At 47.4% G+C, this 13530-nt stretch overlaps 2 protein-coding genes across 3 annotated transcripts; one reads left to right on the top strand and one right to left on the bottom strand.

The window, feature by feature from the left end:
* The first annotated feature begins 473 nt into the window (after positions 1–473).
* On the top strand, positions 474–5594 carry Tmod4 (tropomodulin 4). Its single transcript, XM_042682164.1, has 9 exons — positions 474–768; positions 920–1076; positions 1563–1679; positions 3022–3111; positions 3294–3424; positions 3516–3623; positions 3970–4113; positions 4861–5005; positions 5475–5594. Exons 1-9 carry the CDS (start codon positions 646–648, stop codon positions 5495–5497), a joined length of 1038 nt encoding a protein of 345 aa, XP_042538098.1. The 5' UTR covers positions 474–645; the 3' UTR covers positions 5498–5594.
* Positions 5595–6114: 520 nt separating this feature from the next.
* Positions 6115–13428, bottom strand: LOC122109640 (sodium channel modifier 1-like). 2 transcript variants are annotated; one of them, XM_042682165.1, is made up of 7 exons: positions 13264–13428; positions 12932–13002; positions 12608–12696; positions 12413–12510; positions 12194–12300; positions 7696–7890; positions 6115–6275 (listed from the first exon to the last, which is right to left on the bottom strand). In XM_042682165.1, the coding sequence occupies exons 1-7, from the start codon at positions 13312–13314 to the stop codon at positions 6176–6178; spliced, it is 711 nt and encodes a 236-aa protein (XP_042538099.1). In that variant the 5' UTR covers positions 13315–13428; the 3' UTR covers positions 6115–6175. The 2 variants fall into 2 exon arrangements, with proteins under 2 accessions (XP_042538099.1, XP_042538101.1); XM_042682167.1 differs by lacking the exon at positions 13264–13428 and adding an exon at positions 13162–13237.
* Positions 13429–13530: the final 102 nt, after the last annotated feature.

Consider the following 13530-nt stretch of genomic DNA (forward strand, 5'->3'; position numbering starts at 1 on the left):
CTTCTGAGGCTGGACGACCCTTCCCCCAACCTGAAAGTCCCTCAGCTCCTGAGCCCTAGCTTTCCTCTAGGATTTAGAATTTTAACAAAGTGAAATCTTGATCCTCCACAATAAAAGTAGAAATGCATAAGAGACTTCTACTCACCCAGCCAATGTTTCTTCCTTCCTTCAACACTTCAGGAAAAAAAGGTTGAATAATGGGAGAAGAGAGGAAGAATTTCCCTGTAGCTTTCTGTCACCCCCTTCCCATATTCAGTAGGAACTGGGCATGAAGCCAACTCTGCTGGCAGAGCTTCCAGCAGCTGTGCTAGGCCGAGAGGCACTGATGGGTGAGGTTGTAGGGAAAGGGATGTTCTGCCAGGATTTCTTTGCCATACAGCTTAGATCCTGGAATCTCTGGCCAGAATAGCCAGAGGTTAAAAAAGCAAGAAGGAGACCAATTCTAACTTAAAACATCATAACTTTCCCATTTCTCCATCTCCAACTAGATTGCTAACCTCAAAGGTATCTAACTCTGTGATCCTCCCCTGGCTGGTTACTTTGGGTCCCTACTGTGTCCATGTCCATCCTTCCATGTTCAAATACATTTCCCATGTTCCCCCCAGGCTCTGAGTGCCACACAGTGGGGAGTGGGTGGGGGCCATCATGTCCTCATATCAGAAGGAATTGGAGAAATACAGAGATATAGATGAAGATGAGATCCTAAGGACGTTGAGCCCCGAAGAACTAGAGAAGCTGGACTGCGAGCTACAGGAGATGGACCCTGAGGTAGGGATGCTGGCCCAGGGGACCAGGCATTCGGGAAGGTGGCTGAGACCAGTGATAACTACAGGGGTGAATATCTGGAGATGTTTTAGGGAGCTCTAGAGTTCCTACCCAGAGAGAGTACCTGACTTGCTCCCCAAAACTCATCCCTAAGAACATGCTCCTGCCAGCTGGACTAAGACAACGTGACCAGACAAAGAAGAGCCCAACAGGGCCGCTGGACCGAGAGGCCCTTTTGCAGTACCTGGAGCAACAGGCACTAGAGGTCAAAGAGCGTGATGACTTGGTGCCCTTCACAGGCGAGAAGAAGGGTATGGGGACTTGATGTCCATGCCGCTCAGAAATCAAATGACTTTCTCATGTTTCCCCTCCAGCTTCCCTCTTACCTTCTAGCTCCTACCTGCCTAGGGACTGAGGTGCCCTGACACCTGTATGCCAGCTTGTACTCTTTGTTTGTTTTGAGGGTAGGTGGGTGTATATGTGTGTTTTATTTTATTTTGTTTTGAGATAAGGTCTCATTACATAGCCCAGGTTGTCCTGGGCTTGATTCTTGATTCTCCTACCTCAGCTCCTACCTCCCAAGTGCTGGGATTATAGGCATGCACCAATGCATCTCAGGTCTTCAGTTTTTTTCAAAGACCCTGGGACCCAAGAGTCCTAAGTTTGTGGAGGATTCAGGCTTTCCTATGTCCCCCTAGTAATCCAATGTTATGCCTCCTAGAGAAAGAAAGGAAGCTGGAGGCAAGGATATTGGGAGAAATGATCCCTACCTGAAGCATCCTTCATCTCCCCATCAGGGAAACCCTACATTCAACCCAAGAGAGAAATCCCAGCACAGGAACAGATCACCCTGGAGCCTGAGCTGGAAGAGGCACTGGCCCATGCCACAGATGCTGAAATGTGTGACATTGCAGGTGGGCAGCTGTGGAAAAATGAGGATGAGAGGGAGAGCCTCCCCTTAAAGGAGAATTAATGGGGAAGGCCTGGAGATCTGAGAGAGCCTCAGACAGGAGCCCAAACTCCAAGCTGGAACTATACCACTTGAGCCTACTTCTACTTCTGCTTTTCTGTTTGTTAACAGGAAATAAGAGTCTCATAGTCAGGCACCAGTGGCTCACACCTGTAATCCTAGCTACTCAGGTGGTTGAGATCTGAGGGTCACAGTTCAAAGCTAGCCCGGGCAGGAAAGTCTGTGAGACTCTTATCTCCAATAAACCACCAGAAAACCGGAAATGGTGCTATGGCTCAAGTGGTAGAACACTTGCCTTGAGCTGAAGACCTGAGGGACAGAGCCCAGGCCCAGAGTTCAAGCCCCAGGACCTACAAAAATAAATTTAAAAAAAATTTTTTTAAAGGGCAGGGAAGGTGGCGTAGTGGTAGAGCGCTTGTCTTGCATGCATGAGGCCCTGGGTTTGATTCCTCAGCACCACATAAGCAAAAAGAAAAAAGCCGGAAGTGGCGCTGTGGCTCAAGTGGTAGAGCTAGCCTTGAGTTGAAGAGCTGAGGACAGCACCCAGGCCCAGAGTTCAAGCTCCATGACCGGACCCCCTCCCCCCAAAAAAAAGTCTCATGGGTTTGTCTGCTGGGACTGGTTTCAAAGCACAATCCTCAGATCAAAAGCTTCCTGAATAGCTAGGCATAAGCCACTGGTACCTGGCACTTTTTACCTTTTGAAATGTTTGCTTATGTATCCATTCATCTTAAATGTAATAAGTTACTATCTCAAGAGCAATTTTACAGGGATTGTGAAGGCAAATTCAAGTGAAGGTATTCTGGTTAAAATCAGGGAATTTATGCAGACTACCTTCATCCTTTAGTAACTCTTAAGAAACTTCCCATTTCAATATTTTAGAAACCACGGTCTTAGTCAGTTTTGTTTTGTTTTTTTTTGGGTCCAGTCGTGGGGCCTGAACTCTGGGCCTGGGCGCTGTCCCTCAGCTCTTCAGCTCAAGGTTAGCACGCTACCACTTGAGCCATAGCACCACTTCCGGCTTTTTTTTTTTCTGCTTATGTGGTGCTGAGGAATTGAACCCAGGGCCTCATGCATGCAAGGCAAGTGCTCTACCACTGAGCCACCTTCTCAGCCCCTCTTAGGCAGTTTTTGGAACAGACCCCTAGGACTGAGGGAGGATAAGAAACCTCTCTGGAAAAGAGGAAGCTAGCCAGGTTGTAAAAAAAAAAAATGCTACATCAGAGGCAGGGTTGGACCAAGCCCCATACCCTCATTTTCCATGCCTCTCTGTTTACCCTTTCCAGCAATTCTGGGCATGTACACACTGATGAGCAACAAGCAATACTATGATGCCATCTGCAGTGGAGAAATTTGCAACACTGAAGGCATTAGCAGTGAGTGTGGTGGGGAAGGCCGCACCCCAGGGCTCTGGGCGGGCAGTCCCAGGGTTAGAGAAAAGGTAGCAAGGGATAGAAAAGAGAAATCTGGGTGAGGACATGGTGCACGGGTGATAAGAGGAAGAACTGGGGAGGTTGTGGGGGACATGTTGGGGTTCCTTTCCTGCTTCACCCATTAGGTGTGGTACAGCCTGATAAATATAAGCCAGTGCCAGATGAACCCCCAAATCCTACGAACATTGAGGAAATGCTAAAGAGGGTTCGAAGCAATGACAAGGATCTGGAGGAGGTGAACCTCAATAATATACAGGTATTTGACGCCAATCTTCCAAATAATAACACTGGGACTGCTGTTGACATAGAAGACTCTTTAGTCATCATTTCCTACACTCCTCTGATAGGACATCCCAATCCCCATGCTGAGTGAGTTGTGTGAGGCGATGAAGACCAATACCTACGTCCGGAGCTTCAGTCTGGTGGCCACGAGGAGTGGTGACCCCATTGCCAATGTAAGGCTAGTGGATGTGTACTCCCTGCAGGGCTGCTGCTCTCAGCATGCTTTCTTAGGACAGCCCTCACAGAGATCCTTTCCCTTGTTCCTAATGGCCCACAACTCTGAAAGCCTAAGATGATCTTCCCAAAGGACCACAATCCTCCATTAAGGTCCCCAACTCCACCACTCACTTCATCTCCCTGCTTTCCCCTACGGTCCCCATCCCTTTCCGTCTCCTCTAGCCCCACTTACAGCTCTTCAAGGACCCTTCTCAAAGGGCTGTTTCCCTCTTGCTCCTGTTCTTTCTCTCCTCAGTCATCTGTGAAACTACCCTAATCCTAACCCAAGTCCCTACTACCCAGGCGGTGGCTGACATGTTGCGTGAGAACCGTAGCCTCCAGAGCCTGAACATCGAGTCCAACTTCATTAGCAGTACAGGGCTCATGGCTGTGCTGAAGGCAGTTCGAGAAAATGCCACACTCACTGAGCTCCGTGTAGACAACCAGGTCAGCGTTCCTTTCCCATTTTCTTTTTTTTGGGGTCTGTTGTGGGGCTTGAACTCTGGGCTTGGGCACTGTCCCTGCTCTCTTCAGCTCAAGGCAAGTGCTGTACCGCTTAAGCCTCCATTTCTGGTTTTCTAGTGGTTTATTGGAGATAAGAGTCTCATGGACTTTCCTGCCCAGGCTGGCTTTGAACCCTGATCCTCAGATCACAGCCTCCTGAGTAGCTAGGATTACAGGCATGAGCCACTGGCACCCGGCCTTTCCCCTGGTCTTAGCATTCAAGGAATACTTACTGAGCTTCCTTCCTGAGCCAGCCATGAAGGAACTAGCTTTTTTTTTTGTCCGCTGTGGGACTTGAACTCATGGCCTGGGTGCTGTCCCTGAGCTTTTCTGCTCAAGGCTAGCACACCATAACACTTTGAACCACAGTGTCATTTCCAGTTTTCTGGTGGTTAATTGGAGCCAAGTCTCAAATTTTCCTCCCTGGACTGGCTTCGAACTGTGATCCTTAGATCTCAGCCTCCTAAGTAGCTGTAATTACTGGCATGAGCTATCAGCACACCCAGCAGAACTAGCTCAGTTAATCATGTGTTTGAATTCTCTTATTACCTCCATGAGAGGAGCTAAGTCAGCATCTCTCTTGTTTCTGAACCAACAAGCCTCCTGACTTCCCAAAGGGGCCTATAGTAGTGTGGGATGGTGAGCAACCCAGACCTCAGGGCTGATAGCCTTCCCTTCTGTATCCTCCAGCGCCAGTGGCCCGGTGATGCAGTGGAGATGGAAATGGCCACCGTGCTGGAGCAGTGTCCCTCTATTGTCCGCTTTGGCTACCACTTTACACAACAGGGGCCGCGAGCTCGGGCGGCCCAGGCCGTGACCCGGAACAATGAACTACGTAAGTATTTACAGAGCCTGTGTGCGGGGACAAAGGACAAGCAGTCCAGGAACTGGTAGATCCTCCTGAAAACAGTGAGAAACAGCTTGAGTTGCTACCACAGATATTCATACCACAAGTTCAAATCCCATGAAGGATCACAAAGTAGACAGAAAACCCTTCTAACCTGGATACATACCAATAGAGAGAGGTAGGAAGGAAGGGAGACGTATTCATTAAAACCTAGTGGGAGGCATGGGGTTTTTATTTATTTTTTTGAAGGTGGCTCAGTGGTAGAGCGCTTGCCTTGCAGGCATTTTTATTTTCTGTGTGGTTTCCTATTTTGTCCTGCTAATGTGGGATGGGCTGTCAGGTGGCCTAAAACATTACCACACTGTAAGTCTGGCTAAGGAACTGGAAAGGAGGAGAGCACCTTTGCCAAAAGCAAGAAAGGAAACAAAGACTTATGTTTACTCTTTGTCCTTTACAGGTCGCCAGCAAAAGAAGAGATAACATCGCTCTTCTCTTCACCAACTAGAGCTAGGAACCCTAGAGATACAAATTCTCTCCTCTCCTGCTTTCCTGTAAATAAAGTCCCTTTTGTCCACTCTGTCTGCCTCTTTCCTTGGGCTTTTGGGTGGGAATCTTGGCGTTAACCCCCAAGAGTTACTGCCAGTTCATCAAGGGATTATTTATACTCTGGGGATCAGCAGGCAGGGAGGTTCAGATTACTTAGAGGAGGTGGGGGAGCTCCCTCTCTTGGTGTTCCCCATAAATCTGCCAGTGCCCTTTAATCTTTTCAACTTTTACCTGGTACTTGGCTTCAATTCTTTTTCCAGATGTAGTCAGAATGCCCCAGTGTCTACTCACATCTCTCCTGTGATCTGAGGAGGGAATGATATGGAGTGGAGGTGGGGAAGGAAGCAGACAATGTGAAGGGCAAAGACCTCTTTCTGACAGACTTATTAATAGGGCACCAGGCTGCATGCAGCTGACGCTTGGCAAGATTTTGGTAGGCGGTGGGGGAGGGGCCCGAAGTATGGGGAGCTGTGTATATTGCAGGGAAGGAGTGACTAGGTACAAATAAGTAGCTCTGAAGTCCTGATGTTGGACATGGAACCAAACAGTAGCAAAGTTAAGCTCCCAGCGCTCAGCGGAGTTTATTTGTGAAATGAATGGGGAAAGAGGGTGTTAGTCCGAGGGCAGATCAGGGGGTTCTTCCTCATCAGAATCAAACTCAACATTTTCATCTTTTCTCCATCGACCTTGTCCATCTGGAATCCATCCAGAGCTAGAAACAGCAAAGAAAATGGAATTAGTCTGGAAAGAGGTTTATTAAGAAGTTAGTGGCAGCTGGACACTGGTGGCTCAGGCATGTAATCCTAGCTACTACTAGCTATTAGTGTTTGTAATCCCAGGAGGCAAAGATTGTTGGGATTACAATTCCAGGCCAGTCCCAAAAGAAAAAAGCTCACAAGACCCCCTTTCTCAATAAAGAGCTTGATATGGCACTGTGTGCCTGTCTGCTTAGTTTCTGGGGAAGCCTACCATAAGAAGGGTACATGCCCAGACTAAGGCTGGGTACCAGCTGGGCGCTGGTGGTTCACACCTGTAATCCTAGCTACTCAGGAGGCTGAAATCTAAGGATCATGGTTCAAAGCCAGCCTGGGCAGGAAAATTCATGAGACTCTTATCTCCAATTCACCACCAGAAAACTAGAAGTAGAGCTATGGCTCAAGGTGGTAGAGTGTTAAGTTTTGACCAAAAGAGCTCAGGGATAGCATCCAGGCCCTGAGTTCAAGCCCCATGACTGACAAAAAGTAAAATGAATAAGGAACAAAAGTTAGGGCCGGAGGTGTGGCTCAGTGGTAAGAGTGACTGCCAAGCAAGTTCAAGAGTTCAAATCCCAGTATATCCCCCACCAGAAAAAAAATGATGGAAAAAAAAAAAATGATGAGCCAAGTGGTTCCTGTATATAATCCTAGTTAGTTGGGAGGCTGAGCTCAGAAGATGGGAGTTCTAGGCAGTCTGGACAGAATAGTCAGCAATACTCTCCCCCTCCTTCGAGGAAGAGAAATGGCATACCCTTGTGATCCCAATAATGTCAGTAAGCCTAAACTAGGTAAGCTGCAGACTAGCTGTATAACTAGATAGGAAGCAACACCCTATCCTAAAAATAACCAGTGAAAAAAGGGACTGGACGTGTGGCTTGAAGGTGACGTGCCAGCCTAGCACAACCAGACAACTCCACCACAACCAGAAAAAGTTAGTGGCAATAAAGCCAGGAGCTGAACCTGTGAACCCAGCTATGCAGGAGGCAGAAGTTGGGAAGATCATAGTTTGAGGATAGCCTAGGCAAAAAGTTACTGAGAGACCATCTCAACCACAACAAAAAGCTGTGCACTGTGAAGACACATGCCTTTCCATAGATATTTAGAAGGCATTGTTAGGATCATGGTGCACATTGGCCTAGGCAAAAAAAAATACATGGGTTGGGAATGTAGCTTAGTGGTAGAGTGTTTGCCTAGCATGCATGAAGGCCTGGGTTCACTCCTCAGTACTACATAAACAGACAAAGTTGGAAATGGTGCTGTGGCTCAAGTGGTAGAGTGCTAGCCTTGAGCAAAGAAGCTCACGGACAAAGTTCAAGCCCCACAACTGACAAAAAAAAAAAAAAAGAGGACAGAAAAGAGAACATCTGGCATATTTACCTGCGAAGTCTGAGGTAATGGTCCATGATGCGTCTTCTTGTGGGGCTGACAGATGTAGGATCTGAGACAGTTTCTGACTCTTTGGCTTGTGGGCCAGCCTCAGTCTCAGGTTCCCTATTGATCTTCTCACTTCGGAGCTCCACTTCTGGGGCTGGCAAAGGGGAACAGGAAACAGAGGGAACAGGGGCTTCTGGTCTGGGTAGAGAAGAATCAAAGCCTGTAAAAGCAGTAAAGGAAAGGTCCAACTCTTCTATGACTCCAAACTCCTGAACAGTATTTCCTAAACCCAGTTTCTTTTCTTTTCTTTTTTTTTTTTGCCAGTTCTGGGGCTTGAACTCAAGACCTGGGCACTGTCCCTGAGCTTCTTTTGCTCAAGGGCTAGCACTCTATCATTTGAGCTACAGCACCACTTCTGGCCTTTTCTGTTTATGTGGTACTGGGGAATTGAACCCAGGTCTTCATGTCTGCTAGGCAAGCACTCTACTACTAAGCCACATTCCCAGCCCCTAAACTCAGCTTCTTAAGATCATAATAGGAGTCCTGCATAAAAAAAATTTTCGAGTTATGCTTTTAGAGAAGCTACCTACAACTTTTAAGATTGTTTTTGTCACCAGGTGCCAGGGGCTCATGCTAGTAATCCTAGCTACTCAGGAGGCTAAGATCTGAGTATTGAAGCTCAAAGCCAGGCCCAGCAGGAAAGTCCCTGAGACTCTTATCTCCAATTAACCACCAGAAAACTGGAAGTGGCAATGTGTCTCAAGTGGGAGAGCGCTAGCCTTGAGCTGACAAGCTGAGGTACAATGCCCAGGTCCAGAGTTCAAGCCCCAACAAAAATAAATAAATAAATAAATAGTTTTTGTCTTAAGACTCTGTATAGCGGCCCCCCCCTTTTTTTTTTAAGGTTATGGGGTTTGAACTCTGGGCCTGGGCGCTGTCCATCAGCTCTTCAGTTCAAAATTAGTGTTCTACCACTTGACACACAGCATAGCACCACTTCCAGCTTTTTCTGTTTATGTGGTTCTGAGGAATTGAACCCAGGGCTTCATGCATTCGAGGCAAGCACTCTACCAAGGAGCCACCTTCCCAGTCCCATGAATACAGCCCTTTAAATATACCAATGTAGGGCTGGGAATGTGGCTTAGTGGCAGAGTGCTTGCCTAACATGCATGAAGCCCTTGGTTCAATTCCTCAGTACCATATAAACAGAAAAAGCAGGAAGTGGCATTGTGGCTCAAGTGGTAGAGTGCTAGCCTTGAGCAAAAGAAGCTCGGGACAGTGCCCAGGCCCTGAGTTCAAGCCCTAGGACTAGCAATAAAAAAAAAAAAAAAAAAAAAAAAAAGGGGCTGGGAAGTTGGCTCAGTGGTAGAGCGCTTGCCTTGCATGCCTGAGGCCCTGGGTTCAATTCCTCAGTACCACATAAGCAAAAAGAAAAAAAGCCGGAAGTGGTGCTGTGGCTCAAGTGGTAGAGTGCTAGCCTTGAGCTGAAGAGCTGAGGGACAGTGCCCAGGCCCAGAGTTCAGGGCCCACGACCGGACCCAAAAACAAAACATATACCAATGTTACTATTCTTCAAATAAGATCACAAACCAGGCACTAGTGGCTCACACCTGTAATCTTTTTTTTTCTTTTTTATTGTGAAAATACCGTACAGAGGGGTTACAATTACATGGGCACACGGTAATGAGTACATTTCTTATCAAGCATTGTTGCTTCCTCCTTTGTTTCCCCTTCCCATCCCTTCCCATCTCCCACCCCCCTCCCCCACCTGTAATCTTAACTACTCAGTAGGCTAAGATCTGAAGATTATGGTTCACTTCCAGGACAGGACTGGCAGGAAAGTCCAAAAGGTTCTGATCTACAATTAACAACCAAAAAGCCAAAAGTGGAACTGTGGCTCAAACTATGAAGCACCAGCCTTGAGCAAAAAAGGTAAGGGACAGCATCCAGGCCCTGAGTTAAAGCCCCAGGACTGGCACAATAAGCAAATAAGATCAGAGTGCTCCATTTCTTGAAATTTACTTAAAATCACAAAATCATTTTTCCTTAAATGCCAATTAACATCTCCATAACACCAGTATGACTCAGAAGACAATGTAGAGGGCAATAATTTTAGGGTCATCTTACAAAAATATAAGCAAATACAGTTGGTGGCATGTAAGGGTATAAAAATGTACTAACTGAATTTGTTAGATTGACCAGAGAACTCAAATAGCATAATTCCTTAGAAAACCAAAGTCAAAGCTCAACAAAATAAACACCAAGATCTGGGTGCTGGTGGTTCACACATATAATTCTACCTACTCAGGAGGCTGAGATCTGAGGATTGTGGTTCAAAGCCAGGCCCAGCAGGAAAGTCCATGAGACTCTTATCTCCAGTAAACCACTCAGAAAACTGGAAATGGCACAGTGGCTCAAGTGGGGTAGAGCGCTAGACTTAAGCTGAAGAGCTGAGGGAGAGTGTCCAGGCCCAGAGTGCAAGCCCCATGACCGACAAAAAAAGAAAAAAAAAGAGAGAGAGAGAGAGAGAGAAATGGAGTAGAAAACAGTCAAGAATTCAATGTCAAGTTAGGCTCCTGTAATCCTAGCTACTTAGGAGGCTGAGCTCTGAGGACTTCAGTTGAAAACTGGGATAGACAAGCCTGTAACTCTTTTTTTTTGGAGATCAGAGTCTCAACTGGACTTTCCTGCCTAGGCTGGCTTTAAACCAAGATCCTTAGTTCTGCCGGGCGCTGGTGGCTCACGCCTGTAATCCTAGCTACTCAGGAGGCTGAGATCTGAGGATCACGGTTCAAAGCCAGCCCAGGCAGGGGAGAGTGTGAGACTCCTATCTCCAATAAACCACCAGAAAACCGGAAGTGGCGCTGTAGCTCAAGTGGTAGAGCGCTCGCCTTGAGCTGAAGAGCTCAGAGGCAGTGCCCAAGCCCAGAGTTCAAGCCCCATGACCAACAAAAAAGAAAAACGAAAGAATTTTTGAAATAATTCAATGTATATCCTACAAAATTAAGAAAAGTGGGGCTGAGGGGTTGGGAAGGTGGCTCAGTGGTAGAGTGCTTGCCTTACATGCATGAGGCCCTGGGTTTGATTCCTCAGCACCACATAAACAGAAAAAGCCAGAAGTGGTACTGTGGCTCAAGCGGTAGCTGAAGAGCTAAGGGACAGCACCTAGGCCCAGAGTTCAGGTCCATGACTGACCAAAAAAAAAAGAAAAAGAAAAAAGAAAAGTGGGGCTGGGAAGGTGGCTCAGTGGTAGAGCACTTGCCTTGCATGCATGAGGCCCAGGGTTTGATTCCTCAGCACCGCATAAGCCAAAAAAGTTCTAAGTAATGCTGTGTCTCAAGTAGTAGAGTGCTAGCCTTGAGCTGAAGAGCTGAGGAACAGCGTCCAGGCCCCATGACCAACCAAAAAAAACATTAAGTAAGAAAAGAGTATCATTGCCAAAAAAGAAATGTACTTATATTACCTGACTTATGTAACTGTAACCCCTCTGTACATCACCTTTACAATAACAAAATTTTTTTTTTTTTTTTTTTTGGTCAGTCCTGAGACTGGAACTTGGGGCCTGGGCGCTATCCTTGCGCTTCTTTTGCTCAAGGTTAACACTCTTATTACTTCAGCCACAGTGCCACTTCCAGCTTTTTCTGTGTATGTGGTACAGAGGAATCAAATCCAGGGCTTCATACATGTTAGGCAAGCACTCTACCACTAAGCCACATTCCCAGCCTCAAATGTTTTATTTTTTTAAAGTAAAGCAGGGTCAGGTGTTGAGGGCTCACACCTGTAATCCTAGCAAGGCTAAGATCTGAGGATCTGAAGATGGCAGTTCAAAGCCAGCCCGGATAGGAAACTCAATGAGACTCTTATGTCCAATAAACTACTCAGAAAAGCCAGAAGTGGCTCAAGTAGTAGAGCACTAGCCTTGAGCACATAGAGGCTCAATGACAGCACCCAGGCCCTGAATTCAAGCCCAAGACTACCATCTCCTCTTCCCACTCCTCCCCCCACAAAAAAAGCAGGCCTGGTGCTGGTGGCTCAGGCCTATAATCCTAGCTACTCAAGAAGCTGAGATCTGAGGATCGTGGTTCGAACCCAGCCCAGACAGCAAACTCCATTGGACTCTTTTTTTTTTTTTGGGTCTGGTCGTGGGGCCTGAACTCTGGGCCTGGGCGCTGTCCCTCAGCTCTTCAGCTCAAGGCTAGTGCTCTACCACTTGCGCCACAGTGCCACTTCCGGCTTTTTTCTTTTTGCTTATGTGGTGCTGAGGAATCGAACCCAGGGCCTCTGGCATGCAAGGCAAGCGCTCTACCACTGAGCCAACTTCCCAGCCCCTCCATTGGACTCTTATCTCCAATAAACTACTAAAAAAAAAAAAAAAAATAGCTGGAAGTAGTGCTCACCTTGAGTAAAAGAAGCTCATGGATAGTGCCCAGACCCAGAGTTCTATATAACTACTTAAATATAATTTTAAAAATAAGAGTCATAATTTCCTGTTTCTTCCTACCTCTTGCTTTCCACAGACTTCTGCTTCCGGCGGCAGCAACTGTTATAGTGGGGAGCTCTGTGCAGGGCACTCTGGGTAATAAGTCGAGTCTGGGTTAGCAGAGGAGCCTGGTATGAGGATAAGAGACAAAGTCAGAGTCTTCAGAAGCAAAAGCCCTTCCAGCCCGTTGTGTGCAGCAGAGTCCAATCTAGAAGGCACCCTCCTCCCTCTTTTCATTACCTCAGCTTTGGCTTCTTCCCTTATCAATTCATTCTGCTGTCTTGGATTTTGTTCCGTTTCCTTTCTTGGGTGTTTTTTGCCATAGAAAAGCTGTAAACCTAAGAACAAGGAGAGAAAAAAAGCATAGCATCAAACGACGTGCTAGCATGTCAAGAGTTAATACATTCTCTATCCTTTATCTTCTCCCAGACTTACTGGATAGATGCTTCTTGCCTGAGCGGTGGGCAGTCAACATTGACACGGTGTCCAGCACAGGCCGGTGAGGGCAGATGGCACAAGCAAAGCTGAGAATGGGAGGAGGCATAAAAAGAGTAAGTCCAAGAGGGTAGGTAGTTCGTGGAGACGGCCGGATAGATTCGAGCCCTGACCTCAGTCTCTTCCCCCAAACCAACTCCCCATCCCCATTTCTTCCGGTCCTCACTTCACGACAAAGAATACGAAATCCTCTAGGTCTCTTTAATAACAAAAGTTGAGCCCTTAGCCGCAGAACACTCGGGCTTGATCACTGCTCCCTCTCACCGTCCATCCCGTAGCATCAGCGCCTCGTCCTCGGGGATGTAACTAGCCAGCAAATCCCCAACTCTTCGTTTCTGCAGGGGACAGAGAAAGAAGTCCGCACGGGATCAGAAAGACGGGGAGGAACAAATGGAAGGGAAATAATAGGATCCAGAAATCAGATGGAGGAAGGGCCACGGAGAGAACAGCAACCCGAGCTAAGAAGGAGCCACCCGCCGCTTCGGTCTGCAGACCTCCCTGTCCCCTCAGAGGTGTCCAGAGCATCAACACCAAGCTCCTACTCAGCCTTCGGAGGAGGACTGAAGCCGTCCCAGATCCTCCACACTCTGACGTACTTTGAGCACATTGAGCTGACTCCAGTCGTCCCCTTCCCTCTTGAAAGACATCACGACACCGAGTTACAGAAACGCTCAATTCTCTGCTGTGACTTCGCCACTCCTCTAGGCCACCGTAGAGTGGACTAGCCTCTACGTCCCTCCTTCCGGCCTCCTTCCGGTTGATTCCGTACTTCCGTAGGATAAGGTTTTTCCAGCATGCACTGCGCGTTCGCGAAAGCCCGCCTCCAGAGCCCTGAAGGGACTACGTTTCCTATGATGCTCTGC

Source organism: Dipodomys spectabilis, unplaced genomic scaffold (genome assembly GCF_019054845.1).
Source record: "Dipodomys spectabilis isolate Male_0828 unplaced genomic scaffold, ASM1905484v1 ptg000069l, whole genome shotgun sequence".
NCBI classification, from domain to species: Eukaryota; Metazoa; Chordata; class Mammalia; order Rodentia; family Heteromyidae; genus Dipodomys; species Dipodomys spectabilis.